The sequence below is a fragment of the Neophocaena asiaeorientalis genome, unplaced genomic scaffold (genome assembly GCF_003031525.2).
Source record: "Neophocaena asiaeorientalis asiaeorientalis breed wild unplaced genomic scaffold, Neophocaena_asiaeorientalis_V1.1 scaffold115, whole genome shotgun sequence".
In the NCBI taxonomy this organism is placed as follows: Eukaryota; Metazoa; Chordata; class Mammalia; order Artiodactyla; family Phocoenidae; genus Neophocaena; species Neophocaena asiaeorientalis.
Window position 1 is genome coordinate 489,890 of NW_020173132.1, and position 26,805 is coordinate 516,694.

Below are 26,805 nucleotides of genomic sequence, written 5' to 3' on the forward strand. Positions count from 1 at the left end.
CACGTGTCTGGCATGCATTGTCCTGTGCGTGGTTCCTCTACAAGTGGTTGTGCGCTTTTGTGCTCTTTACTATCCTGTGTTTGTTTTTTATGTATTCTTTGTGTGAAAAGTATTATAAATCTATGACAGTACATACCATATAGCCGACTGAGTTAGTTGGGTACCTAGGCTAACTTTGTTGGACTTACGAACAAATTGGACTGACGAACAAGCTCTTGGAATAGAACTCGTTCGTATGTAGGGGACTTGCTGTACACTGATGCATGTTTAACAAATATTATTGAAAAGACCACTGTCTTCTTCTGCCCACACTGCGCCTCCCTCCCCCTTCCCATAGAGTGTCCGTGAGTGAGGAGGGGACCCCGTTGGAGAATAAGTGAAGGGTCCCCTGCGTGGGGTGGGCAGCATGATGGAGTCCGCCCTGAGGTTTCGGGCTCTGTGACAGAGAGGACATGTCGGCAGCATGGAGACTGGGAGACGGTGGCCTCACCGAGAGACCTGGGGCCACGTGTGCCAGATGACTGGTCTAGAAAATGCAAGCTGCAGCCCAGGTGCAGACAAGTCCGTCGATGCGTACCTGGGTCATACTTGTGAACATTCACAACTGCTCTGACAGAAGTTTTAAACGGTTTTGTGAGGTGGTGGACACAGTGTCACGGGGGTTGCTGACACTCGAGTGAAAGCATTTTCCTGGGTCCCAGGTCCCCCTGGGGAGCTTTGCTCTAGGCGTTTTTGGCTCTGTCAGGCAGAGGTGGACTGTGGCTAATTAAAAGGTTTATGAAGACTCCATTCCTGGTTCCCATTTAATTCACTTCAGACATTTTAATATAAGTCGTGCCAGTTTAATGCGCTGAGCCTCTGGATACAGCATGTCAGATCCTGAAATAACACATTATAGCATCGACAGTATTGTGCTCTGTGGTAATTTTATTTCTGAGAAATACTTAATTTTTGGTCAACTTTATTGAGGTTGAATTACATGTGCTCAACTATTGAATAGTATGAATGTGTTAACTGTGGTGTTGATTTACAGATTTAAAGGAATGCTCTGAATGTATACTTCTCATTTATAGAGAGTTTTATAAACAATTTCTTATGTACGGTGAGCACAAGTTGAAAAGAACGTTACAAAATCTTTCTGCCTTATGGAATGTTCTAAGATGGCCCTGCAGGACATTCCTTGTGGCTTTGGCTGGTAGAAGACATCACCTTTAATTAGGATGGCGTGGACCGCTGGATGTGGTGGGAGGGTCTACCGTTTATTCTGTGTGTGTCCTTGACCTCTGTTGCCTCACTCAGACACATCACTCATCACTCCTCCTCTGTCCTCATTTTACTAACGAAAACTTGGGCTCAGAAAGGCTGCGGGGCCCATTAGCACAGCTAATAAGTGACCAAGCCGAGGTCCACCTTCATCTCTGCCCAGCTTCCCAGTCTGTGCCCTTCCTCATCTTCTCCTCTCCCGACGTGGGGAGGGCTGACTGTCACCTGGGTGAGCCCCCCCTTGATCTGTCTTCACCCCTCTCCATGCTTCACTTTGGTAGCACCTGGGAGCTAGAAGCCTAAGTTCGTAACCTAATTTCAGCCTCTGAAACGTTCACAGTGAAGGGCATATCCTCAGGCTTCTGGGGAAGGTAGCTCAGGACGTGGAAGAGAGAGTTTCATGTTGGCTCAAATCTTGACACTTGGGGATGACATGGAGGTACCTCTCAGATGAAGTGGCTCCAGCGAGGAAGCTTTGGTGCCCTGTTTTCGCATATTTCTGTTTACTCAGCGGTGTTATGGGAAAGGCTCTGTGGCCCGGGGGTGGGGACAGCCCTTACATGGCAGTGGTACCCAAAGTACAGCCCCCTGACCAATAGCATCCTAAGAACAGGTTAGAAATGCAGTTTCTTGGGCTCCGCCCAGACCTACTGGATCAGCCTCTGGGGATGCTGCCTAGCAAGCTGTCTTCTCTTTTTTTTTTTTCTTTTTTCTTCTTCTTTTTTTTTTTTTGGCTGTACGCGGGCCTCTCACTGTTGCGGCCTCTCCCGTTGCGGAGCACAGGCCCCGGACGCGTAGGCCCAGCGACCATGGCTCACGGGCCCAGCCGCTCCGCGGCATGTGGGATCTTCCCGGACCGGGGCACGAACCCGCGTCCCCCGCATCGTCAGGCGGACTCCCAACCACTGCGCCACCAGGGAAGCCCTGTCTTCTCTTTAATAATCTTTCCAGGGGAGGTTTTGCAGCAGTTTGAGGACCACAGCTTTATGGCCCTGAAGAGAGCTCGTTCGTGTTTTATTTGTAGGTAAAACTCCACCCTAGGTACCGGGTTCCTGATTCTTTGACACCTGTGACCTCATCAGGAACCCTATCCAGCCATCCTCAGTCACCTGGTTAGAGCTGGGCCGTCCAGGGTAGGAGCCAATCGCCACACTTGGGTATTAGGCACTTGAAACATGCCTAAGTCTAAAAGAGACATCAGATTTCATAACCTTTGTGTGAAAAGCATGTAAACTATTCTGTGAATATTTTTATATTGATTACACATTGAAATGACAATATTTTGGGTATGTTGGGTTGAATAAAATAAAATGAATTTCAGCTTTTTTTTTTTTTTAATGTGAGAAAAGTTTAAGAAACATATGGAAGTTTAAGGTAACGTATGCAGCTTGCCTGCGTTCCACTTCTATTGGATAACGCTGTTAAAGTTCCACATCCATATAGATAAAGAGATTATTCACGTTTGGAGAGCCTGGGTGTGTTATCGTGTGTGGAGCAGAGAAGACTCCATTTTTCCCTCTCAACCCAGCTCCCCAAACTCGAACGCTGACTAGAGGGATGACCAGGTTTGTGCGCTGCGGTTGCTTGAGTCGCGGTTGCCCTGTTCTGAGCTCAGTGCTGCCGCTGAAGACATTCTGCCCGTGACAGGCGGGAACACAGCTGCCCAGGGATGTAGGTGGATGGGGATCTTTGTGAAGGATCCCCTAAACAATCAAATGCTCTTTTTTAAAATGCTGTTTTGACCTGAAAGTAACATTGGAAGCATTAAACTCTGAGGAAAGAACAGAGGCACATTTGAAAGCAGAAGTATTTCTCTAGTCCTGTATCTGTGGGAGAAAAGTTGTAAGAGTCAAGTACGGATTTCTGTGACTGGGAATAAGGACTATGCTGAATCATTCTTGGTCAGCCTGATTTTATTTTAACTTTAAATCTTTCAAGGTGTGACGCATTCATTATGACCCAGCCTGGAAGGGCTCACGTCCGTAAGAATGGAAAAGCCCAGCCCCACTTGCCTTTCAGTTGGATTATTGAGATGTTTGAAGTCTTCTAGGGTCTTGCTAATGTAAAAATTGTCACTAACTTGGTATTTATTTCCAATTTCAGAAAAAGTGGTGTGAATACTTCATCCTAAGTAATATAGACGTTTTTGAATTTTGGAATCTGGATTTAACTCACCTTTCCGACTTAAGTGATGAGCTTTTATTGAAGAATATAGCATTTTACTATGAAAATGAAAGTGTTCAAGGTACCACCCTAGTATCTTATATTAATTATGCCTTTACCCAGAGATAAACATTATAAAGGATTTAAAGCTTCAAAATTATTTTCCTGTACTTGCAACATATAGCAGTCATTTTCTTTCAGGTATTTATTTATGCATGTATATAAGTTTTAGTTAGTTGCAATCAGAGTGAATGTTGTATTTAAAAATATTTTTAACTTAATATTACTCCACAAGTATTTTTGGAAAAAATACATCTTTGGGAACTTGGCATTTCTAGATAATTTTAACAGGTGAATTTTTCAGTTGAATATACGCAGAACATTTTTCAGAATATTTACTCTAATTAATGTAATCATGTACTACTATTAGATATTTAGGGAATTTTAAGTTTTTCCAAAGATAAAGCTGATTTATATATTTGTTGTATATAATTAATTTTTCTTTCTTTGAATAATTTTATTAGAAGAAATCTTCTGCTGTTTATTCGTAGTCAAAGAAAAATAAAAGACATTTTAAGAGAACTACAACTGATTGAGCATTATTGAAGCTTCTTTGACCTCTAAGATTTGGTTCCTACATATTGCAATTGTTAGAATGAGTTAGCTACAAATAGATTTAGCAATCCTCTACAAACTTTCTCATTTTTGAAAAATCATAGTTTTATTCTGTTTTATTGATTATAAAGTTATGTGTGACATAACATTTTTTGTTACCTTGAAGAATAGTTAGATATTCACCATCTGTTATTGTTAGTTAAGGCAGTTATAATGTTAATAGTTATCAAATAGGGAAACAGGATAAACTTTAAAGTCTCCAGGCCCACAGTCAACACTAGGGACCGTTTGGCTCTAGGTTCAGTGTGGCAGTCACAGAAAATTTCACTGTTTGACAAGTATTTCAGAGCTCTGTGAATTTAGTTAAAATGTGTGCTTCTGTGTATGTGTGAATGACTTTCAGTGTTTACTACTTTGAACTCATGTAGGGCTACATTTGAATTTGGGAAACGGCATTATGAAAGATTATGAACATCTCTGGGATACTGTATCAAAGTTGGTCACAAAGTTTGATGTTGGAAAGCCATTTCCTCTGAGAACAGAACAATTTCCTTTTCTTAAAAAGGATCCATCACCAATCAGAGGTAATAAATCTCTAAATTAATTTGAAATAAAAGCATCGTTCCTCTGAAAATGTTTTGAAAGCACCAGTAACTAAACGTTGCAAGTATAAGTAATTTTCAGGTACTATGCATTTAAAATGACCTATACTGTCATATCCTTGGGGAGATAATCCTTTGAGTATAATTTTGAACAGTGATGTGTTTTCCTTGTAACTGACGTTGTTGCCAATTTTTAAGAAAGCCGGTGACTTCCATTTCTATCAATCTGAAGTGTAGAGCAAGTGAAAAATCTCCTGTGCGTAATGATGGAAAAGTTAGATAAGAGACACCAAACACCTTTTTACAAAATCGTAAGTAAGCTCAAAACAATAGGAGGGAAATTCCAGGAGCCAAACGTGAAGGGAGAGACTGATCTCTGGGTCACTCTGAGAATTTCTAATTGTCGGTCTGCCCTCCTAAGAATCTGGGTTTCAGTGTACTCAGTCAGCAGAGTCAAGACAACTCTAAGCCGGAAAATAACCTTCAAGCGATCAAAGGAATCTGGCGTGTTCTCTGTAGAGGAACATCCTCACATACCCTGATTTTACAGGGCTTCTCTGCCACATACGAGTGCACATGCAAATTTATAAACAGCAGAGAAATAAGCCCCCGGACAAACTGTAAGCTGCAAAACGAGAACTCTTAAGTATTTCAGATTTTGTAATTATCACAAGTAGAATATACTATATGTGTGTTTAAAAATGCTTGAAGAAATAAAACGTGAAATTTGAAACGTGAAAAACAAAATGATAGAAAACATCTTCACATTTTAAAATATTCAGAGTTGTTGAAATGAAAAGACTGTCAATGGATAGGTTCAAAAGCTGATTGGATTTGGCTAAAGAGAGAACTTGTGAGCTAGAAATAGATCAAAAGAACTACAGGTACAATAGTGATGAACACATTACATACCTTAAATTTACACAGGGTTGTATGTCAGTTCTATCTCAAGCTGGAGAAATTTTAAAAGAACCGGAAAACAAACAAAAGAAATAGAGATAAAAAATGATAAAATACATGTTAAAAGACATGGAAGACAGAATGAAGCTGTCTAATCTTTCATTCATTTGGAGATTTGGAAGGAGAGGCCAAGCCAGTGTAGATTGGGCCATATTTGACGAGACCGTGGCTGGCGTTTGCCTGGACGATGAAAGACAGGGATTTGCGCACTCAGGGCATATGATGAGTCCCGAGCGGGACAAAGCAAACGTATGCACACGCACACGTACAAATACACACACTAGGCACGATGTAGGGGGATTAGAGAATGTAAAAACGAAATATCTTGAAAGGACCAGAGTTACTTACAAAGGAATAAAAATTAGTCTCTAATAATAGACTTTCCCAAATATCATTATAGAAGTCAGAACATAATGAAATCATATGTTATTCTTAAAATACAGTTTTAAGAAATGAGAAGCTTAGACATTTTTCAAAATACAAACGCTGATTTATCCATCATCCTGTCGTCACTGGAGACATTTCTATATCATGAATTTCAGGAAGAATAAAATGACCCCAGATGGAAAGTGACAAAGAAAGCTAAGGGATGTATATGTATAACTGATTCACTTTGTTATAAAGCAAACTAACACACCATTGTAAAGCAGTTATACCCCAATAAAGATGTTAAAATTTTAAAAAAAAGAAGAAGAAGAAAGCTAAGGGGGGTTGGGGATGTATTGATACAAGTGTATTTTTCAGAGTACAGGGGAAGAATATATATCCCCTTTCATTATGTCAGAATGAGTTCCACCAGACAAAGACGCTTGAGAGCAAGGAGTTGATTGTTCCCAGGAGGATCCAATAAGGGAGTGCTTAGGTAATACCAGGAAGAAAACACAGTCGGTGCAGGCTGTGTTAATGCATAGGTTTCCACGTGGGCAACTACAGGTAAGTTTTACTGGGAATCCTAAAACTGTGTGCAAACCACTTTGGAGATGTCTTACCCAAAGAGCAAGGTAGCTGGGGTATTTACCTTGTGAGTTTCGTCAAGTCTCGGGGGGCGTGAAATCCTGAGGACTCTGGCTGCGCCCAAGCCTGTAAGAAGAAAGCGCTCAGGGAGAGTTGTAGGGACTCATAGGAAGGTTTCAGGCAAACGCAGGAACGGTGGACGTCAAGGAAATACCGAGCAGAGCAATTGCAGCTCACCTAGAATTATGAACCAGACACTGGATAAAGGGGCATTTGTTAGCCAGCTGTTGTGTATACGATCAGTATGTGACGTGTGATATCCATCTATCATATGTAGGTGTACATGGGCATAACATCAAGGAGGATGTAAGAGAAGACTAATGATGTAACATAGTTTCATTGACATCTGTATTTTCCCCCTACTTCTTTTTTATTTTTATCAAAGCATATATGAGATTTCTGAGTGAGACCTCCATATTTAAATTCCTTGTTTCATAATAGGAAATAAGAAAAGGAACAAACATTTGAAATAGGAAACATAGGTGTTTTTCTGTCAGTGTATCTGTTCATCCATCCATCCATCCATCCGTCTATCTATCCTTCTATCTACCTACCTACATGCCCAATTGCTGCCTATTTCTTTATATTCTGCCGTGTTCCAGAATGTTTTAATGTGGAAAATAGCTTTATGGGAAGGGCTAGAATTGTTTAACGTAAATAAATAAGATCAATGAAACATGATGTTTTTTTAAACGTGAAATTTTAGAAAATGATATGTAACATTGCTGTATGAAAGTTTCACATTTGACCTTGTCGTACTACTTTTTTACAGATACCTCCAAGGAAAAGATGGCTAATTTGGGTTTTATTCCAGTGTCATGTCAGGTGGTTGATAAGTTTGCCGGGGACATTTTGAAAGATTTGCCTTTCCTAACGAGGTATGGGAGCCCCTGGGTGGAATGGATGAATGACTCATTAGAGCTTTTACAAAGTTGGACAGATTATTTATAAAGAGGTTATATTAGATGTAACCTGTGTTTGTAACACATAATGAGTTTAGTTTCAAGCTTACCAATGTCTTGTGATCCTAATTAGCTTAAAAATCAACATAGTTTTAACCTTAGAGTAAAATCATTCCAGCTGCGTGTTTGTAATTAATGGATGAGTGGATGAATATTTGTTGATGTCGATGGCACGAGATACGGGGTGGATTCTGGGTTCTGAAGCCCCATTAAACTGCTCTTTGGATTCTATCACCCACATTATATCTCGGAAAGAGGAAAAGTGGCTATGATTTTTTTAAAAAAAATTTTTTTAAATGAGATCTATGCTGTGCTATATTTGGAGGCACGCAGTTTAAAACGTGCCTATATTTCTTTTCATCTCATAGCGATGATCCTATTGTAACTTCACTGGTCAAGCAGAAAGAATTTGATGAGCTTGTGCACTGGCATTCCCACAGACCCCTTAGTGATGATTATGACAGGACAAAGGGTCAGTTTGATGGTGAGTTCTGCGATTCTGGTGAAATACCTTAAAATCGATTTCACTTTCTGCCTTTTATGTTACAATGAAAAATTATTCTATTTCTTGGATAACAATAATGTACAAGATATGTAGATATATGTCAGTAAAGAGGGTGAGGAAAGAGCCCCGCTTTGCTGACCGTCATGTGTACAGGGGCACACAGCTGTCTTAGGAGCAAGTGCAGAGAGATGGCATTTGTCCCACAAAAGTTAGAAGCTGGTTTAAGCTAAGACAGTTTATAGTTTAAGACATCTGTGTGCTCCTTGATGGCAGGAATATTGAGGCTATAGGCTTGCAAGCAGTTGCAGCGGCTTTCATGTCACCCATAACAAGGGCAGCAGCTTACCCACCTTCGCGCTCGGGATGGAGGCTGTGGCACCCCTGAGAGCAAGTTAGCCGAGACTGACTTAGGGACCCTTTTCCCCGGCTCATCCCTTGTCTTCTTTGGTCTACCCCATGCTCACCCCCACCCTGCTTCCCGTGGACAGAACTTACCTTCAGAAGAATCTCAGAGTGGACCTAGTAAGCATGTTCCCACGGAACACTTCCCAGCCTGCTGTTAGAAACAGCCACTAATATCCTGAAAAATACAAGGGAGTTTTTAGATCAATCATTAACATCCTTCGGAGCCGTTTGATTTACATATGTAGATACAGATATAGAAAAATCAGCCTGCTTAACAATCCCTTGAAGTGAGTGCTGTAGTTTTCTCTGGGGATGGGAGTAAGTCATACCTTGAGTGTTGGGATTTCCTGTGTCATTGGAGTTTTCCACAGTGAGTCTTTATGAGCTGCCAAGTTCTTGGCTCTGTGGCCATGGTCTGGAGTAAGGATTTTTCTGTCAAGTGATACAAGAAGCATGATACCCTAGATGGACATCTTCCTGATTTGGCCTTAACCTTCCCCCTTCTTTTTTTTAAAATTAATTAATTTATTTATATTTTTGGCTGCATTGGGTCTCAGTTGCTGCGTGCGGGCTTTCTCTCGTTGCGGCGAGCAGGGGCTAGTCTTCGTTGTGGTGCACGGGCTTAGTTGCTCCGCAGCACGTGGGATCTTCCCAGACCAGGGCTTGAACCCATGTCCCCTGCGTTGGCAGTGGACTCTCAACCACTGCGCCACCAGGGAAGCCCTACCTTCCCCCTTCTTAACTTCATTCACAGGGCACAAAACAGAAGTAATGCCCAGAATCTCTCATTCTTTGTAGCATCTTGATATTTGCTTTGAGAGGTGTACAATAAAAGAGTGTTTTGTCCCTTGCATCCTTTAAATAAAGTAAGGAATCATTCTGTGGACAAGATATGGTGTGATTTAAGATTCCTTCTTTAACGAAAGTGATCAGCCTAAGTTACTGTTCCAAACTAAAAAGAAAAGTGCGCGTGTGTGTGGGATGGTGTGAGGGATTAGTGAGAACGCTGTTGAAAATATGTAGTAGTGTTGCATTTTAAGCCTTTTCTTTTCCAGAAAAATCTAGAGATCCTCGTCATCTTAGATCTGTGCAAACGTATCATCGTTTTCAACAATTTTATGGGAAGTCATTAGAATCAGTCACTTCAAAATTTGTTGTACCTCAAGCTATCAAGCCAAGGAAGAATTTCTGTGAACCCAAGAGCAAAAAGATACAGGTAGGTTACGTTCATTCTATCAATTTTTTTTTCTACTTTTCATTGTTCTTTATTGTTATTTGTTCAATCCCTTTGATAGTTGCTTTCCATGCTACGTTTTTAGAAAAGTAAAGGGATGAGAAAGATACTCCATGCAAATGGAAACCAAAAGAAAGCAGGGGTAGCTATACTTATACCATAGAAAATAGACTTTAATACAAAGACTGTGATAAGGGAGATAGAAGGTCATTATATAATGATAAAGCTGAAAACCTGAAAACTTTTTCTCTAAGATCAGGAACAAGACAAGGATGCCCAGTCTCACCAATTGTGTTCAACATAGGACTGGAAATTTTAGCCAGAGCAGTTAGGCAAGTAAAAGAAATAAAAGGCATCTACATTGGAAAGGAAGAAGTAACACTGCCTGTTTGCAGATGACATTATATTATATAAAAACCCCACCAAAAAACTGTCAGAACTAATAAATGAATTCAGTAAAGTCACAGGATACAAAATCAATATACAAAAATCTGTTGTGTTTCTATACACTAATGATGAACTATCAGGAGCAGAAATTAAGAAAACAATCCCGATTACAATTGCATCAAAGAGAATAAAATACCTAGGAATAAATTTAACCAAGGAGGTTACAGTACATTGAAAACTACAAGACAGTGATGAAAGAAATTGAAGAGGATACAAATAAATGGAAAGATATTCTGCGCTCATGGATTGGAAGAAAGAATATTGTTAAAATGTCCTCACTGCCCAGTGCAATCTATAGATTTAATGCAATCCCTATCAAAATTCCAATGGCATTTTCCACAGAAATAGAGCAAACAATCCTAAAATTTGTATGGAGCCATAAAACACCCTGAATAGCCAAAACAATCTTACAGGCATCACACTCCCTGATTTCAAGCTATATTACAAAGTTATAGTAATCAAAACAGTATGGTATTGGCATAAAAACAGGTACATGGGTCAATGGAACTGAATAGAGAGCCCAGAAATAAACTCAAGCATGTATGGTCAATTAATTTATGACAAAGGAGGTAAGAATATACAATGGAGAAAAGACAGCCTCTTCAATAAATGGTGTTGGGAAACCTGGACAGCAACATGCAAAAGAACGAGGCTTGGAACCCTATCTTATACTATACACAAGAATTAACTCAGAATGGATCAAAGACTTCAAGACCTGAAACTGTAAAAGTCCTAGAAGAAAGCATAAGCCGTAAGCTCCTTAACATTGGTCTTGGTGATGATTTTTTGGATTTGACACCAATGGCAAAGGTAACAAAAGCAAAAATAGACAAGTGAGATTGTATCAAACTAAGAAGATTCTTCATAGCAGAGGAAACCATCAAATAAATGAATAGGCAACTAACTACAAAATGGGAGAAAATATTTGCAAATCATATATTTGATAAGGGGTTGCTATCTAAAATAGACAAAAAACTCATACAACTCAATAGCAAAAATTAGAACAATCTGATTAAAAAGTAGGCAGAGTAACTAAATGGATATTTTTCCAAAGAAGACATGCAGATGGCTAACAGGCACATGAGAAGATGCTCAACGTCACTAGTCATAGGGGAAATCAAATCAAAGCCACAATGAGATATCGACTCACACCTGTCAGAATGGCCATCATCAAAAGGGCAAAAAACAACAAGTGTTGGCCAGGATGTGGAGAAAAGGGAGCCCTTGTGCACTGTTGGTGGAAATGTAAATTGGTGCAGCCACTATGGAAAATGGTATATTTCCTCCAAATATTAAAAATAAAACTACTATATAGTCCTGCATTCCCATTTCTGGTATTTATCCCAGAAAAGGAAACAGGATGTAGAAGAGATCTCTGCACTCCCATGTTCATTACAGTATTATTCACAGCAGCCAAGATACGGAAACAATGTAAGCATCCAGCAAGGGATGAATGGATAAAGAAGATGTGGTCTATATATATATTGGAATATTATTCAGTTACAAGGAGGAAATTCTGCCATTTGTGACAGCGTGGTTGAACCTAGAGGTGCTAAGTGATGTAGGTCAGATAGACAAGGCAGGTACTGCGTGGTGTAACTTACACGTGGAATCCAAAAGAAAAAAAAGGTCGAACTCATAGAAACAGAGAGGAGAAACATGGTGACTAGAGTGGATAACCCTACATCATATCATTGAATTTGCTAAGAGAGTAGATTTTAAATATTCTCCCCTCCCCTCCTCCCCCAAAAGATAAATATGTGAGTTGATGAGTGGGTTAATTAACTCAGTGGGGAGAACCCTTCCACAATGTACATGTATATCAAGCCACTGTGATGTACACTTTCAATATCCTACAATTTTTCAATTATACCTAAAGTTAAAAAAATATTTGAGCAGACATGAGGACTTTTGCTTTAATAGTCAACAAGCAGCCACCTCAGGTCCAGCTTGGTGGTCCTTGTTTTTCTCCTCGTGGCGACAACCTCCTTTTTATTTTCACAGCCAATTTGATCTTTAGTGAGACCATCCAATTACAACTATTCCTTTTTTATTTACTGAAAAGCTTCTTTTGTATAGTTATTTTTTTTCGAGAGAGAGGTTATAAAATAGAAGGTTGGCAAAAATTCTAATTACCTAGTGTAAGGTATAAAGACTGAAAAAAGTCTCATGTTTTTTTTATCTTCTACATTATTGGAAATTAAGTAAATTATCTCGTGGAGATTAAACAACCTCAGCACAGTGTAAATGTGCTCTTCCAGCAACACTTCAAGCTAAAACAAACCCACTGTACCTGGCAAAGAGCCAGGGCTTGTTCTTGTCCTAACTGAGACAGAACCACGCCGAGTTATCGCAGGACAGGACAGGACATTTGGGAAGTTGAAACATTGGAGAAGCTCCGGTGATTCGAATTAAATACTGAGAGGGTGATGACAATGAAAATTGACTTCGTTAAAGGCAAAGTTTAGATACGAGTTTCATGACTAAGCAGAATAATGGAAGGTTTGTCAGTGTTCTCTTATGGATACAACAGTTCTCTAATTTTCTTTGCACATTAATAAGTCAAGTAGGTAAAAGGGTAGTAGGAGTGGGTCTATATTGTGTGTGAGTTGGTTGGAAATGCTTGTCTAGACAGAGCAAACCGGTTTATTTACGATGTTCCTTCCTACCTGCCCCTTCCTCATTCACCCGTAAAAGAGGATGAACTTGTGCTGTGCTTGGGACACACCAACAACTCTGGCACGTTCCTGTCTCATGACAAGGAAAATCACAACTGCATTGCATGTGATGAGCATTTGATAGAGAGACGTCCGGGCAGGGGAGGAATACGTACTCAGGCTGGGAGAGTTGAGCAAGGCTTTGTGGAAGAAATATCTAGAAGCACAAGTTGGGGTAGAGAGGTGACCATGGGGAATGAAAGAGGAAAACCAATTCCTGAGAGATCAGGAGACAGAAAAACCAGGGTCCTGGTGTTTCTGATTGTATTACATTTACTCTTCAATTTATAACCTACACCACTTAGAAATCTGGAAAAATTATCTGCACAGAGGCTTTATAGTCATTAAGTTGGATTGTCCAAAGATTTCAATTCACAGAGGCTTCAGCGTTAAGAAACAGACACTGAAATGAAGATTGTGCCTTGTCAAGAATGGGATGCCGTTCAAAATAATCAATATACACTTAAAACTATTGTCTCATTCATGCAATGGCATCTTGGACTATTTCCAACTTGTTTTATGACATGTTTCCTTCTTTTTTGGGGCAGGAGACCAAGGCTGAAAAAATTACTAGAGAGAATAAGGAGAGGCTATTTGCCAAGGAGGAAGAAAAAGAAGAGAAAAAATGGAATGTTCTGTCCTTTTCTATTGAGGAGGAAATGAAAGAGAATTTAAACTCTGGAATAAAGAACCTAGAAGAGTTTTTGAAATCATGTAAAAGTAGCTCAGTGAAATTTCGAGTTGAAATGGTGGGGATTACTGCCTGCTTGAGAGCGTGGAAAGAACATTGCCGTGGTGAAGGTATGTGGCTGTGAGTTCCTGTTGATTTGTTTGTTTGAATACATTGGAAAAGAATAAAAATCTAATGATGATAACTGTTATTTATTAACTGGAAGTCTGTTAGAAGGCTTAGGGAAGCCTTCGATGCATTATCTGATTTTGTCCTTGGAGAAGTCCTCTAAGTACTACTGCCTCTATTTTATCAATGAGCAGTGAAGTCTCAAAGGGGGCCCCAGTAGCAAAGATACAGCACATTCATAAGCAAATTCAAATCAATTCCTTATCACTTACATGTGGGATCTAAAATATGACACTAATGAACTTACCTACGAAACAGAAACAGACATGCAGACATAGAGATCAGACTTGTGGTTGCCAAGGAGAGGGGGAGGGGAGGATTGGGAGTTTGGGATTAGCAGATGCAAACTAGTACATAGAGGATGGATAAACAACAAGGTCCTACTGTAGAGCACAGGGAACTATTGGAAAAGAATATGAAAAAGAATGTGTATGTATAACTGAATCACTTTGCTGTATAGCAGAAATTAACACAACAATGTAAGTCAACTACACTCCGATAAAAATATTCAAATCAATTCCCAGTCAGAGTTTACCAACAACCACTTAGAGAGTTGTGGGCCTCGTTAAGGGGACCCACAGATGGCGAGGTCCCAGGGAGAGTCTGTCGTTCATCTCTGACATCTGAAGCGTGAGCATTTTCTTTCTGGGCAAAACTCGGATCATGTTCACCTGGCATGCTGAGTTCTTCCAGAAGTTGCTGTGGTTTCCATGTGCTCTACTTTACAACTGCTACAATAGATAGTAGAAAAGAAAAGAGGCAGGAAGAGGCAGGTAAGAGAGAAACATGGCTGGATAGAGACGTGTAAGTTGATGGCAGGTGAGATGATGAGGGGCCAGCATGCCTCCAGACAGTACTTCCGAGTACACCTCGTTGACCTGTCTGTCTTGGTCGTCTCCACACTTGAATCCGTTGAACACGGGGTCACTGGGGGTTCTTCTCCCCCTTACCCCGTCATTCTACAAACTTCAGTCTGCCCCTGCAACGACAGACTTCGCTGAGGATTTCATCCCAGTGAGAAGCATAAGACTTGGCCTCTGTGGGTCTCTCTAAGATGTTGTGTCAGGATTTGCCGTTGCCCTGAGAGAGATCAGGATTAACAGTGGCTTACGTTTCTTTTGTAGCCTTTATAGCATCACTATGTGTTTGGTAATATTTGTTAAATAGATAAAATGTAGGTTGATTGGAAGAAAGGGCGAATCAAAACTGCCCTAACGTGTGAAGTATGAAAAGACCAACCGTGAGGGGGACTAGAAAGGATGTAAGTGACTATAAAGAAATGGACAGGGGTTAGCGAGGTTTGGATCTGGTAGGTGTAACAGACTGATTGAATTTAAAGGCTCCAGTGATTACACCAGACTCTTATCTCTGGTCACCATTAGGGTTCAATAAATGTTGCCAAGTTTTTTTTTTTTTTTGCGGTACGCGGGCCTCTCACTGTTGTGGCCTCTCCCGTTGCGGAGCACAGGCTGCGGACGCGCAGGCTCCGCGGCCATGGCTCACGGGCCCAGCCGCTCCGCGGCATGTGGGATCTTCCCGGACCGGGGTGCAAACCCGTGTCCCCTGCATCGGCAGGCGGACTCTCAACCACTGCGCCACCAGGGAAGCCCAGGTTTTTAACCAGATATTTAGACTCATCTGGACATTTTTCTTTGAACATAGTAGAGAAGACATGGAAAGATTTGTATTCCTTAGAACTTAGACCAACTTGGGCTTTAGTGATCTTATTTCTATCATGAGCTACAAGATTGTCCTTTTCCCCCCGACACTTACAGAGCTACATCTCAGTTATCCACAGAGACGTCGGAATGTGTTTAGTTGCACTTTCATTTTATTGAGTTTTCTGTATTCCAAAACCTCCATTAATGCTAAGTAAGACAGTGAATTTCATTGGGTCATGTTAATAGCCTGAGTGAATAATCTTGGACAATCAAACATTTATTATTTTTGATGGCCTTTATAACAGTTTTGCTGTTTATTCTTTACCAAGGTGAAACCACAAAAGATTTAAGTATAGCTGTTCAAATGATGAAAAGGATCTACTCCGTGATGGAAAAATACCCAGAACTTTTGCAAGAGGCAGATCGGCAACTCATAGCCAGATGCCTTAGGTACTTAGGATTTGAGGAGTTGGCAAGTACTTTGCATCCAGCGCAGGTAATGTTTTCAGAATAGCTCCATTCTGGTAGAGTAATTATTAGGTGCACCTCAAGTGTCTTATAAGCACAGTTACCTGGGTTTTTTTTTCACTGAAAATATTTATTACAAGTTCATAATCATTATTAGTAATCCAGCTCCCCCAACTTGAAGTAACCTAGAATTAGAAAATTTTACAAAAGCTTCTCTGGACAAAAATGCCAGGTAGTCTCTGCAGACCCTTAAAACTAATCCTGTGTTTAATTCTAGCAAAACATTTAAAAACTATATTGCGACTGTTCAGTTGTCTTGATATCAGATTGTAGCTCAAGTGCCGTGATGGATATCTGAAGATCTTGATGTGTGCTATTTACTCTTAGTTAAGATAATGATTTGGGTGGTAAGAGATTTCTTCAATAAATATTGCAAACTTTGAAAGATGGTAAAATGCTTTTCTCGTAAAAATTAGTTTTCAGTTATTTTATTTTAAAAAATATTTTTAATCATTTAAAGGATGTTGTGATTTACAATCACTTTCAAAATGGGCTTGTAAACTCCTGTAGGTCACAGAAAATGACGTGAAGGAGAAGAAGAAGAACAAATACTCAGTTGGCATTGGGCCGGCTCGGTTTCAGCTGCAGTACATGGGCCAGTATTTGGTACGAGATGAGAGGAAAGATCCAGACCCCAGAGTCCAGGACTTTATTCCTGACACCTGGCAGGTAATGACTGGATGAAAGAAACATTTTTGTATTTCATTATTAAATCTGATCTCAGGAGCTTCTCATGATTCCACATAGCACATCTGGCATGAAGTTCTTCATGTTGAGTCATCTTATTTAAAATTGTCATGGGAAATGTCAAATGTAGACTTTTTCCCATTTAAAGAAAGTGAATTTTTCATATCATCCATTTTTCATAAATGGACCATTTTCTTGGAGGTACTCTGATGGAGTCACACATATATATTTGAAGTTCTGTCTTTGTCATCCGACTGTATCATTATGGAGGCTTCCCTGTGTCTGCAGGATATCCTATGTAAAATGTGACAGAGACATTCAAGGAGTTTAAACAGTAGAGACAGTTGTTTAGATATTTACAGCCTGTACCCGTGACCATAGTAGCTACTTTTCTATAAATAAGTGTAAAATTAATATTGATGGCTAGAAAATTAGGAATAAAAGGGTGCGTTTCTGCATTGATTCAACCTTATGAAATTGCCTCGAACCTTATCAGTTAAACATGTTTGGCTATGAAAATGCCATTTCAGAGGTTCAGTCTAACAGATGGTCTTATCAGAATCTGACTTTATCGTCCTTGTGTTGATGATGCTGGAGTGCCTCAGAAACTCCCTGCCTGCTGTTCTGGGGCAGGGGGACCAGGTCCTTCCTTCCTGAAGTGCAGAACACGAAGCAGCTAAGGGCCCTCCAGGTATCTACGCCTGCCTCCGCTGCGCTTCTTCTGATGTCGCCTTTGCTCTGAGGTGTGGCCCAGAGTGGACCAGGATTCAGAGAGTGTGCAGGATGGGGCTTTGGGGGGCTTTTCCATCTTCTGCCCATCACACAGGCTAATGATCCTTTCACTAGTCCTCATTTTAATGAATAAAAGCATAGGCTAAATGGATGAGAGTCTGTTTTTGTGTGTGTGTGTGTTACGCGGGCCTCTCACTGTTGTGGCCTCTCCCGTTGCGGAGCACAGGCTCTGGACGCGCAGGCTCAGCGGCCATGGCTCACGGGCCCAGCCGCTCCGCGGCATGTGGGATCTTCCCGGACCGGGGCACGAACCCGTGTCCCCTGCGTCGGCAGGCGGGCTCTCAACCACTGCGCCACCAGGGGAGTCCCGGGAGTCTGTTTTAATGAAGGTCCCACATGCCCTCCAAAGTAGGGGCTGGCATCCTTCTATTTAGAAAGTACAAGATAAGTAGTAAAATGATTAATCCTTGATTTTTTTGTTTTCTGTTCAGCTACTGTTTCACCCTTACAAAAATACATACTCTTAGATCTTCATTTCTCAGAGCCGTCATGCGCTTAGTCAATGACAAGTAATCAGAAAGAATATCTACCCAAAGACAAGATATTTTGTTCAGGCCCTCTCTGCATTTTTCACACACAAACCCACCTCCAGACGCTCAAAAGTGCTGCAATTCTCTCTTCTGGGAGAGGCCGTGAGTTCTTCACAAGTTCCCGTGTATCTTTTGGTGTGTTTTCAACTCGCAGCCACTCCTTTGCAGCTCAGAGAATTATGCTGGAAGTGTCTTAAGGTATTTGTTTTGCTAACGTGCTTCTCGTGGCTCTGACACAACGGTGCTCTGACCCTGCAGCGAGAGCTCTTGGATGTCGTGGACAAGAATGAGTCTGCGGTCATAGTGGCCCCCACGTCCTCAGGGAAGACCTACGCCTCCTACTACTGCATGGAGAAGGTGCTACGGGAGGGCGACGATGGGGTGGTCGTGTACGTGGCCCCCACCAAGGTAGGTCTGGGGGCTGGGGGGTTGTTCAAGTGACTTACATTTTCTCTTTCACTCCCGAACCTCCTCTTTTAGTTTAATGCCTGTAGTCATGTGGTAGATCTAGCTCTCTTTATTTTTTTTCGCAATTTATTTTTTTCCACTTTTATTGAGATAAAATGGATGTGTAACCTGTTAGTTTCGTGTGTACAGCATAATGGTCAATATTTGTATGTATTGTTAAATGATCACCCCTATAATTCTAGTGAACATGAATCGTGAATCACCTCATATAGTTAAACATTTTGTGTTTCCTTGTGATGAGAACTTTTAAGATCTGCTCTCTTAGAAACTGTCAGGTACACAATACCGTATTGTTAACAATAGTCACTGTTACATCCCCAGACTTATTTATCTTATAACTGGAACTTTGTACCTTTTGACCACCCTCACCTGTTCTCCCCGCCCTTAGCCCCACCCTAGCCAACCACCAGCCTGTTCTGTTTCCACGCATCTCACTTTATTTTCTAACCTGCATTTTCTCCTTCCAGTCTGAGAGGCCAAAGTAATACTTCCCTTAGAACACTGTGAGGCAGAGGTCTGGTCCTGTGATCTTGTCATTCAGCTTTTTGCTCGAACTGAGAGAAGCATCCCGACTATGTCGGGCAACGTTGAGTCTTTAGGAACCCCGCGTTGCGTCTGCCCTTGATGGGATGCATCCTGTCTGCTCTTGGGTGTCAGTGCCTGATGTGTTTCTCATGCCAGGTTGTTTTGCCATATTTCTTTTATGGCTGGAACCACCTAATGCCAAGCTTAAATACAGAAAGTGTAACCTGTCATTTAGGAGAAAGGCTGATTTACAGGAAGTATAAGTTTGCATATCCTCATTTACAACCCCTTGTTTTTAATGCGATTACTCTTAAGAAAGGCAGATTTACTTGGGATAACTTTGATTCTACAGATTAAAATGAGATCTCATTCCATTTTAGTTTCTAGGAAAATGTGGCGTTGAGTGACTTGGGATCGGGCTCAGAACCAGACTGACCAACATGATTAGTTGAAATTAGCACTTTAGTTTTGATTGTAACTTTTTCGTTTTTCATGGTTACGAAAGCAGTAAGTGTTCATAGCAGGAAATTAATGAAATATATCAAGAAAAATGAAGCTTACTGGAGGTGGAATTGGTAATTCAACACAATACATATTCCTCTTCTAAAAGTTTTAGAACCCAAAGGTTTTAGAAGCCAAATTACTCTTCTAAAAGTTTAAATCCATTTTTATTCCCTCTGACAGTATATGGAAGTATATATATCCTCTTATTTTTTTCCAACATTCGTATGATCTTTAAACATTTTTTGCCATACTGCTAGGTAAAAATTTCCATCTCATAATAAATCTGCATTTCTGTGATCACTGATTGGGGAGCCTTTCCATATGATTTCTGGGCAGTGATATTTCTTTAATCGTGAACTACTTGTTCATGACATCTGCCCATTTTCTTTTTCTTGTAGTGGAAGGGCATTGCCTTTTTATTGATTGGCCAGAAGTCTGTATAATAAGTATATTACTTTTTCTCTGTAAAGTATAACCGATATACTTTTGTCATTTCATCTTTTTGCTATATTACGGTTATATCAGTGGTACTTTGTTAATATCTTTGTGTAGTCAGATCTATCAGTATTTCCGTTTAGTGTTTCCGAGTGTGCTCAAATATATGAAAGTGTCCACTTTCTAGTATCTTTATGCTTATGTTTTAAAGTTTACATTTTAATCTAGGTGAGACTTTTTTGGGCATAGAGTGTGAAATACGGAGATGTGTATAGGTTTGCACACGCTCAGATTTCGCTGGCTACCACCTGCCTAGTCCGGGGTGTGGGTCCCCTGTACACTCGCAGGTAGAGGTCTGGGGATGCCCCCAAATACGAGAACCACACGTCCATCCCGGCTGCCCTCCTTGGCCGTTCTACATCGACTCACGGTTTCTTTCTAAGCCTTGGTGGCCCAGGTATCAGCTGTTTGTTTGTCACGCGTGGGCAACATTTCCTGCTTTTTCCCTCTGATGAAGCCGGGTTTTCCCATTTTACATTGGGTTGAGGTTATAAGTGTGTTCACGTGTAGTCACAGAGCTCAAAGACAGCCCGTGGGTTAGGCAGATGGTAGGAGAAAGGGGTGATGAAGCTTCCTGCCCTCCCAGCAGTACGTAATTTTAGACAGTGCCTGTCGTTCTCTCTCTGAGGTTTCCCCTGTACTTTATTATGTGATTAATGGATATTTTCCCCTGTCAATCAGGCCCTTGTCAATCAGGTGGCAGCAACTGTTGAGAATCGTTTCAGCAAAAATCTGCCAAAAGGTGGATCTCTGTGCGGTGTTTTTACACGGGAGTATCGTCATGAGGCTCTAAACTCTCAGGTAGGACATACACTAATTAATGCATTTGTTATTGAATTATATGATAGTACTCAGAAGTCTCTTTCAGTAGAAATGCAGTATCTTGACAAGGGCTTGTAGAAGTAATTTTCTTGAATTTATAAAAGATGAAGTGGCTTGGGCTTCCCTGGTGGCGCAGTGGTTGAGAGTCCGCCTGCCGATGCAGGGGACACGGGTTTGTGCCCCGGTCCGGGAAGATCCCACATGCCGTGGAGCGGCTGGGCCCGTGAGCCATGGCCGCTGGGCCTGTGTGTCCGGAGCCTGTGCTCCACGGCGGGAGAGGCCACAACAGTGAGAGGCCCGCGTACTGCAAAAAAAAAAAAAAAAGATGAAGTGGCTTTAGAGAAAATTGAACAGTGTTATATTCCAGAGAGTAAGAAATGGAGCTCATCTTTCTCAAGGACACTTAGCTTTTGATTGCAGATTTCAGTTATATTTCATGGCATCATCTTGGTTTATAAGTGGATCGAAAATGATCTGAAGAACCCCATGTTATAAAAACTGACAAACTGATTTCCATTCAGGATAACTGTTTCTTGACCTTTCTTGATGTGAAGGATATCATCATAGTTTCAGAATGTTGTATTTATGGATGGACTTCATGGTGTTAAGTAAATCAGACAGTTTCCCTCCTTATTAAGCTCACTGAAAACAGTTAGAGCTAAACAGAAAGTGAAAACGTGACTATAGCACATTGCATGGTGGATGTGAGATGTGACGCCCACATCGCCATTTGTAAGAGCACCGCTGCCCAGGGGCGGGGCGTGAGGTCCGGCAGAGGCCTGCTGTCGGGCCCTGTGCTGCCCCGCTTTCGGCACCCTGGGACTGAGCGGGGCTGGGGCAGAGACACTGGCCATTTCGGCTGCGTGTGGAGTAGCACTGATGGCCGCCATGCGCTCCAGACTCCAAGCTAGATGGGCCAGCGCGTCACCAGGTGTGTTCTGAAGTTCACCTTCTCACTCTGCCCCATCCTCTCCCAACTTCCATAGTTGTTCATTTTGAATAAATGGTGTTCAACCTAAACTGAACCTCGGGGTCAGATTTTGAAGGAATAAACCTGCGACAATGAACTCTTCCTATTATTACCGTGAATGCTTATGAGTAAGAATTTAAACTTCAAATCTGATATCTTACCATTTTGACCTATAAAAATTGCAGTGTCACAAGATTCAAACGAATATATCATATTCTACTTAATCAGCAGGTCCATTCAGGAGTTTTAACTCTCTCTTTTATATTCTTAGAACTACATCTTGGTGTAGCAAGTGCTCAAAAGTGTTTGCACAATGCTCTTGTTTTTAGGTACTTGTCACAGTGCCTGCCTGCTTTGAAATTCTGCTGCTAGCTCCGCATCGCCAGGCGTGGGTGAAAAGGATCAGATATGTTATATTTGATGAGGTAGGTTTGGTATTATTTCTCTGGGTTGAGTTCCTGGTTGCGTAAGCGCCACACTGAAGACATTTGCTGCTTCGGGGCATTCATCGTCTGCGTGGAGTTTCGGTTGCGGAGGACATTGTCTTTCCCCTGTGAATCACGCCCGTCTTTGGGCTCCGTTTTCCTGTTCTGGCTCAGGACAGGGTATCTGTGTCTGCGGACCTCTGGATGGCAGAGGAGCTGTCTTTGGTGACCACCGTTTCAGAGGAGTAGAACTCACCACTAGGGCATAAGTTTTCCTGGACAGAGATTCCGAAAATCTGATCTTTGATCTCCAGAGCAAGGAGTTTGGGGCTATAACAATGATGTCAGTTATGTACAGTATCTTGTCAGTCATGGTCCCAGCAGGAAACAGACGACACACACAAAATGGAAGAATTCAAGAAGAGCTTTTTGCAAAGGTGTGTGGGCGGGGGGGAACTGTGCCGTTAGTGCAGTAGCCCAGGGCGAGGAGGTTACCCCTCAGCCTAAAGGGACAAGGAAAGATATGGTCAATGAGACCCACAGGAAGATTGAGTGTGCTGGCCACTTTGCAAGGGGCAGCTGCCTTAGCCGAGGAGCACACCTGGCTCAGGGTAACCTGCCAGGAAGGCAGCCAGTGGCACAAAGACCTCACCCTCATTCCCTTCAGGTCTCTTGCCCAGGCTCTCCTTTGGCCAAAGCCAGTGGAACCAGAGAGCATTGGAGCTCTTTTGAAGTAGCCTCTGTGGGTCAGTTTCCCTGGGCAGAGAGAGCAGGTTGGAAAATGATGGACATTTATAGAGCAAATGAAGGATATTGAGAAAGTTTTTACAGCAGAATTAAGAATATTTATTCAAAGAGACTTAAAGCATTATAAAAGAATTCTTTTGCTCCAAGGGGCTTTCAGTTTAAAGGGGAAAATGATGTTAAGCCTGTATTTCACTTAATTTTTCCTGTTGTAAGCTTGAAGCTACCAAGAGAGCTGTGCTTTTGATTGGTTTGAACCTGACTTACTGTGTTTTATTTTTTGCTCATTCTGTATATGCTACATCCTGAAGGCCTTGAATATTCATATTGAAAAAAAAAATCCAACAGCTTTGTCTTGGCTGTCTAGAACCTTGAATTGTACTCTGGTCTCAAAGCTTTGAAATGCTGTGACATGGGGTACCTCAGTTTCCCCAATTTTATGTCAGGGTAACGCTGACGGGCTGGTGTATTATCTGACTAGGGCAAAGCCAAATGGGCAGGGGAAGTTTTTTCTTTTTTTTAATTGTCTGGCTCTGATGGTACGTTCTTTCCAGTTGATTGCCAGGTGTCATAGTTTAATCTGTTTAAAGGAGACCATATTTGAGAATCTTCCCTAAATCTAGTTCCATTTGCTTTATTTGGTCAAAGGACATTTGTTAATTCAGCAAATATATAAGGAGTATCTCCACAATTCCAGGCACTGTTGGTGCTGGGAATGCCCAGGGTAAGTCACAGAATCATTGGAAAAAAGGGGGTAGACAGCTACGCCTACCCATGACGGTGGCAGCCCGCATCAGTGTGTATGGTGAAGAGATGGATCAGTGTGACCCCACTGTGGTGATGGCAGGGAGACAGCAGGGGGACGGCTCTGCGGTGGCTGGTCAGAAAGTCTTCCCATGGGGCGACATTGAACCGAACTCTGCAAGTTCAAAAGGGGGTAAGAGCAGAAGGAACAATATATGTGGAAGCTCCGGGGTAGGAAAGATGTGGTCAGGGAACAAAGCAAAGTTCAGTGTGTCTGGAGGAAAGTGAGGGCAGGATGGGAGAGAGGCTTGAATGAAGCTGGAGAGGTAGGTGGGGGGCGGTTACTCCCAGCACAACATATACGCCCTGTTCAGGAGTTTGTATTTTGTTCCACATGCAATGGGAAGATATTGAAGAAATTTAATTGTGGACATGGCCTGATGGAATTCATCCTTGAGACGTATCTGTTGGCTGTGATGTGAAGTGTTCAGGGGATGGCCTGGGAAGCTAGGAGGGTGGCCAGGAGGGTATCGTGATTGACTTGGGGGCCGTGGACATGGAGAAAATACTTAGATCTGAAAGACATTTTGGAAAGTAAGATAAAGAGGAATTATTGATGGATCGGTTATGGGAATTAAAAGAATTTGTGTCAAGATTTTCTCTTGCCTGAATTTGCCAATATTTACGTAAACTTGGCATGGTTGATTAAAGGTAATTGGAGACCATGTATGATGATTCAGGTTTCCCTGTCTTATTTTCATTCGCTGATTTTAAATCAACTGAAAAATTATTTAATTTATTTAAACTAGACTAAAACAAACAAAAGCAGTCCACCCGTTTCTCCCATGCCCACCTGTTGCAAATGCCTATTTGTTCTCTATGTCTTTGAGCTTGTTTTTTTGTGTGTGTGGGTTTTTTTTAAGATTTCACATGTGAGATCATTATTTGTCTTTTTATGTCTGATTTGTTGATTTATTTCACTTAGCATAATGCCCTTGAGGTCCTTCCATGTTGTCACAAATGGGAAGATTTCATTCTTTTTTATGGCTGAATAATATTCCATTCTGCATATACATACCACAGTTTCTTTATCCACTCATCCTTCAGTGGACACTTAGATTGCTTCATATCTTGGCTGTTATACATAGTGCTGCAATTAACATGGGGGATGCTTATATCTTTTGGTATTCTTCGGATAAATACCCCGAAGTGGAATTGCTGGGTCATATGGTAACTCTATTTTTAGGTTTTTGAGGAACCTCCATACTGTTTCCTGCAGTGGCTGCACCAATTTACATTCCCACCAACAGTACACAAGCGTTCTCTTTTCTCCACATTCTTGCCAACACTTGTTATTTGTGTTCTTTTTGATGGTGGCCGTTCTGACAGATGCGAGTGATATCTCATGTGGTTTTGATTTTCATTTCTCGATGACTGGTGATGTTGAGCATCTTGCCATGTGCCTGTTGGCCATCTGTTTGTTTTCTTTGGAAAAGTATCTCTTCAGACCTTCTGCTCATTTTTAATGGAGAAGTTTTGTCTTTAATAGGTCCACTGTCTTGGTGGAGAAATTGGAGCAGAAGTCTGGGAGCATCTCCTTGTCATGATCCGCTGTCCCTTCCTGGCCCTTTCTGCTACCATCAGCAACCCGGAGCATCTCACCGAGTAGGCATTAGCTTCTAGTCCGGATACAATGCTTATCTATTTTGAATGTTTGAATGTCATGCTTTCTATCTGGGTTCTGGAGAGTTTCATAACTTTCTGGTGAATTTATTACCTTATCTCTGGATATTCAAGGAACAGAGTCACCCCTCCTGGCAGGTGCTGAGCAAGCCCACACTCTATAAAGGAAAATCAAGGGTTCTCCCAGCTGGATCTGCAGCTGACTAGGAAATATCCCCCGTATCTCAAAAAAGGTTCACCGGAAGTTATCAATTTATGTTTCTTTTTCTTTGTCCTTTACCAAGAAATAAAATTAAAATGGTATAATGACATGCTCTGCCATGGACCTTGAGATTTCTTACGTTGTCCCACTTTGTAGATGTTTAGAAAGATAGTGAAGCCTTATTAGTTGAAAACCCCATATTATTTATCCACAGGGCTAGATTTTTACCCACTAACAGCAACAATTATAGCAAAGACTCCTATTTGCCAGGTGCTCTTCTAAGTGCTTTGCATATGTTAATTTATTTTAAATGGCCAACAGCCCTTACGATTTATTATTTTCATTACTACTGTTAGATAGTCTTTTCCATACTGCTATTATTATTTCCATTTTAAATGTGGAAAATGAGGCCCAGAGAGATTTTGTGATGCAACCGAGAGCTTCAGCCCATGGTAAGGAGGCTGGGATTCGATCTTAGGTCATCTGGCTCCAGGGCCTATTCCCTTAAGTAATTTTTAAGGCACATAAAATTTTCTTTATTTAAAGTACTTTAAAATCCTTTCACAGGAAGTGGTTCCATGTTCTGCCTAAATAATATGTGATTTAAATTTTTAAGGTGGCTACGATCCATAAAACAGTACTGGAAACAAACAGACAGTATGATAGAAAAAAATACTGCTTCTTCAAGAAATGCCAACTGCCACGCCAGTTCTCACCGAGACTACTTACTGAGGAAGCAGTCGTATAAAGTGAGACTTGGTATGTTTGACATAGTCATAGGAATTTTATCTTTTCTTTTCAAGTTATTCCAGCCATTGTGTGTTCATTCATTTGGAAATCCTTGCTCTTCATTTCCAGTGCTCTATGCAGAGAGATACAATGATTTAGAGAAGCACGTATGTTCAGTAAACAATCATGACATCTCCTTTGACCATTTTCACCCTTGCGCTGCGCTGACCGTGGACCATGTGAGTGATGGTTCCGCCATGTTTGTTCTGAGCCACATCGATGGTTTGTATCATATTGCAAAGCTGCCTGGGCGACACTCATCAGAATTACAGAATCGATGCTCTGTAACGGATATTGAACCTGAGTTTTAAGAGTAACAAGAGTTTTCATCTGCTCCTCAGTGGTGCCTACATCTGCAAAGCTTAGGAATGACTGAACATCTTAACCTGAAGTTTCTTGGGGTCGATTTTCTTTATTCTTTGCCCATTTTCCTTCTTCTCAGCACCTGTGTCCCATCTGTCTACCTTCAAGGACACTAACTCTCCTCTTA

At 41.3% G+C, this 26,805-nt stretch overlaps 1 protein-coding gene across 1 annotated transcript in view; it reads left to right on the forward strand.

Annotated features, from left to right (window-relative positions):
* DDX60 (DExD/H-box helicase 60) overlaps positions 1-26,805 on the forward strand; it is an 82,078-nt gene that overhangs the window by 17,461 nt on the left and 37,812 nt on the right. Inside the window, exons 9-22 of the mRNA XM_024744114.1 lie at positions 3,367-3,508; positions 4,470-4,625; positions 7,390-7,495; positions 7,948-8,063; positions 9,545-9,705; positions 13,436-13,688; positions 15,737-15,903; positions 16,446-16,604; positions 18,203-18,352; positions 20,618-20,737; positions 22,058-22,153; positions 25,191-25,306; positions 26,143-26,285; positions 26,385-26,494. Coding sequence (XP_024599882.1) covers positions 3,367-3,508; positions 4,470-4,625; positions 7,390-7,495; positions 7,948-8,063; positions 9,545-9,705; positions 13,436-13,688; positions 15,737-15,903; positions 16,446-16,604; positions 18,203-18,352; positions 20,618-20,737; positions 22,058-22,153; positions 25,191-25,306; positions 26,143-26,285; positions 26,385-26,494 — 1,995 coding nt within the window. The remainder of the gene's footprint in view (positions 1-3,366; positions 3,509-4,469; positions 4,626-7,389; positions 7,496-7,947; positions 8,064-9,544; positions 9,706-13,435; positions 13,689-15,736; positions 15,904-16,445; positions 16,605-18,202; positions 18,353-20,617; positions 20,738-22,057; positions 22,154-25,190; positions 25,307-26,142; positions 26,286-26,384; positions 26,495-26,805) is intronic.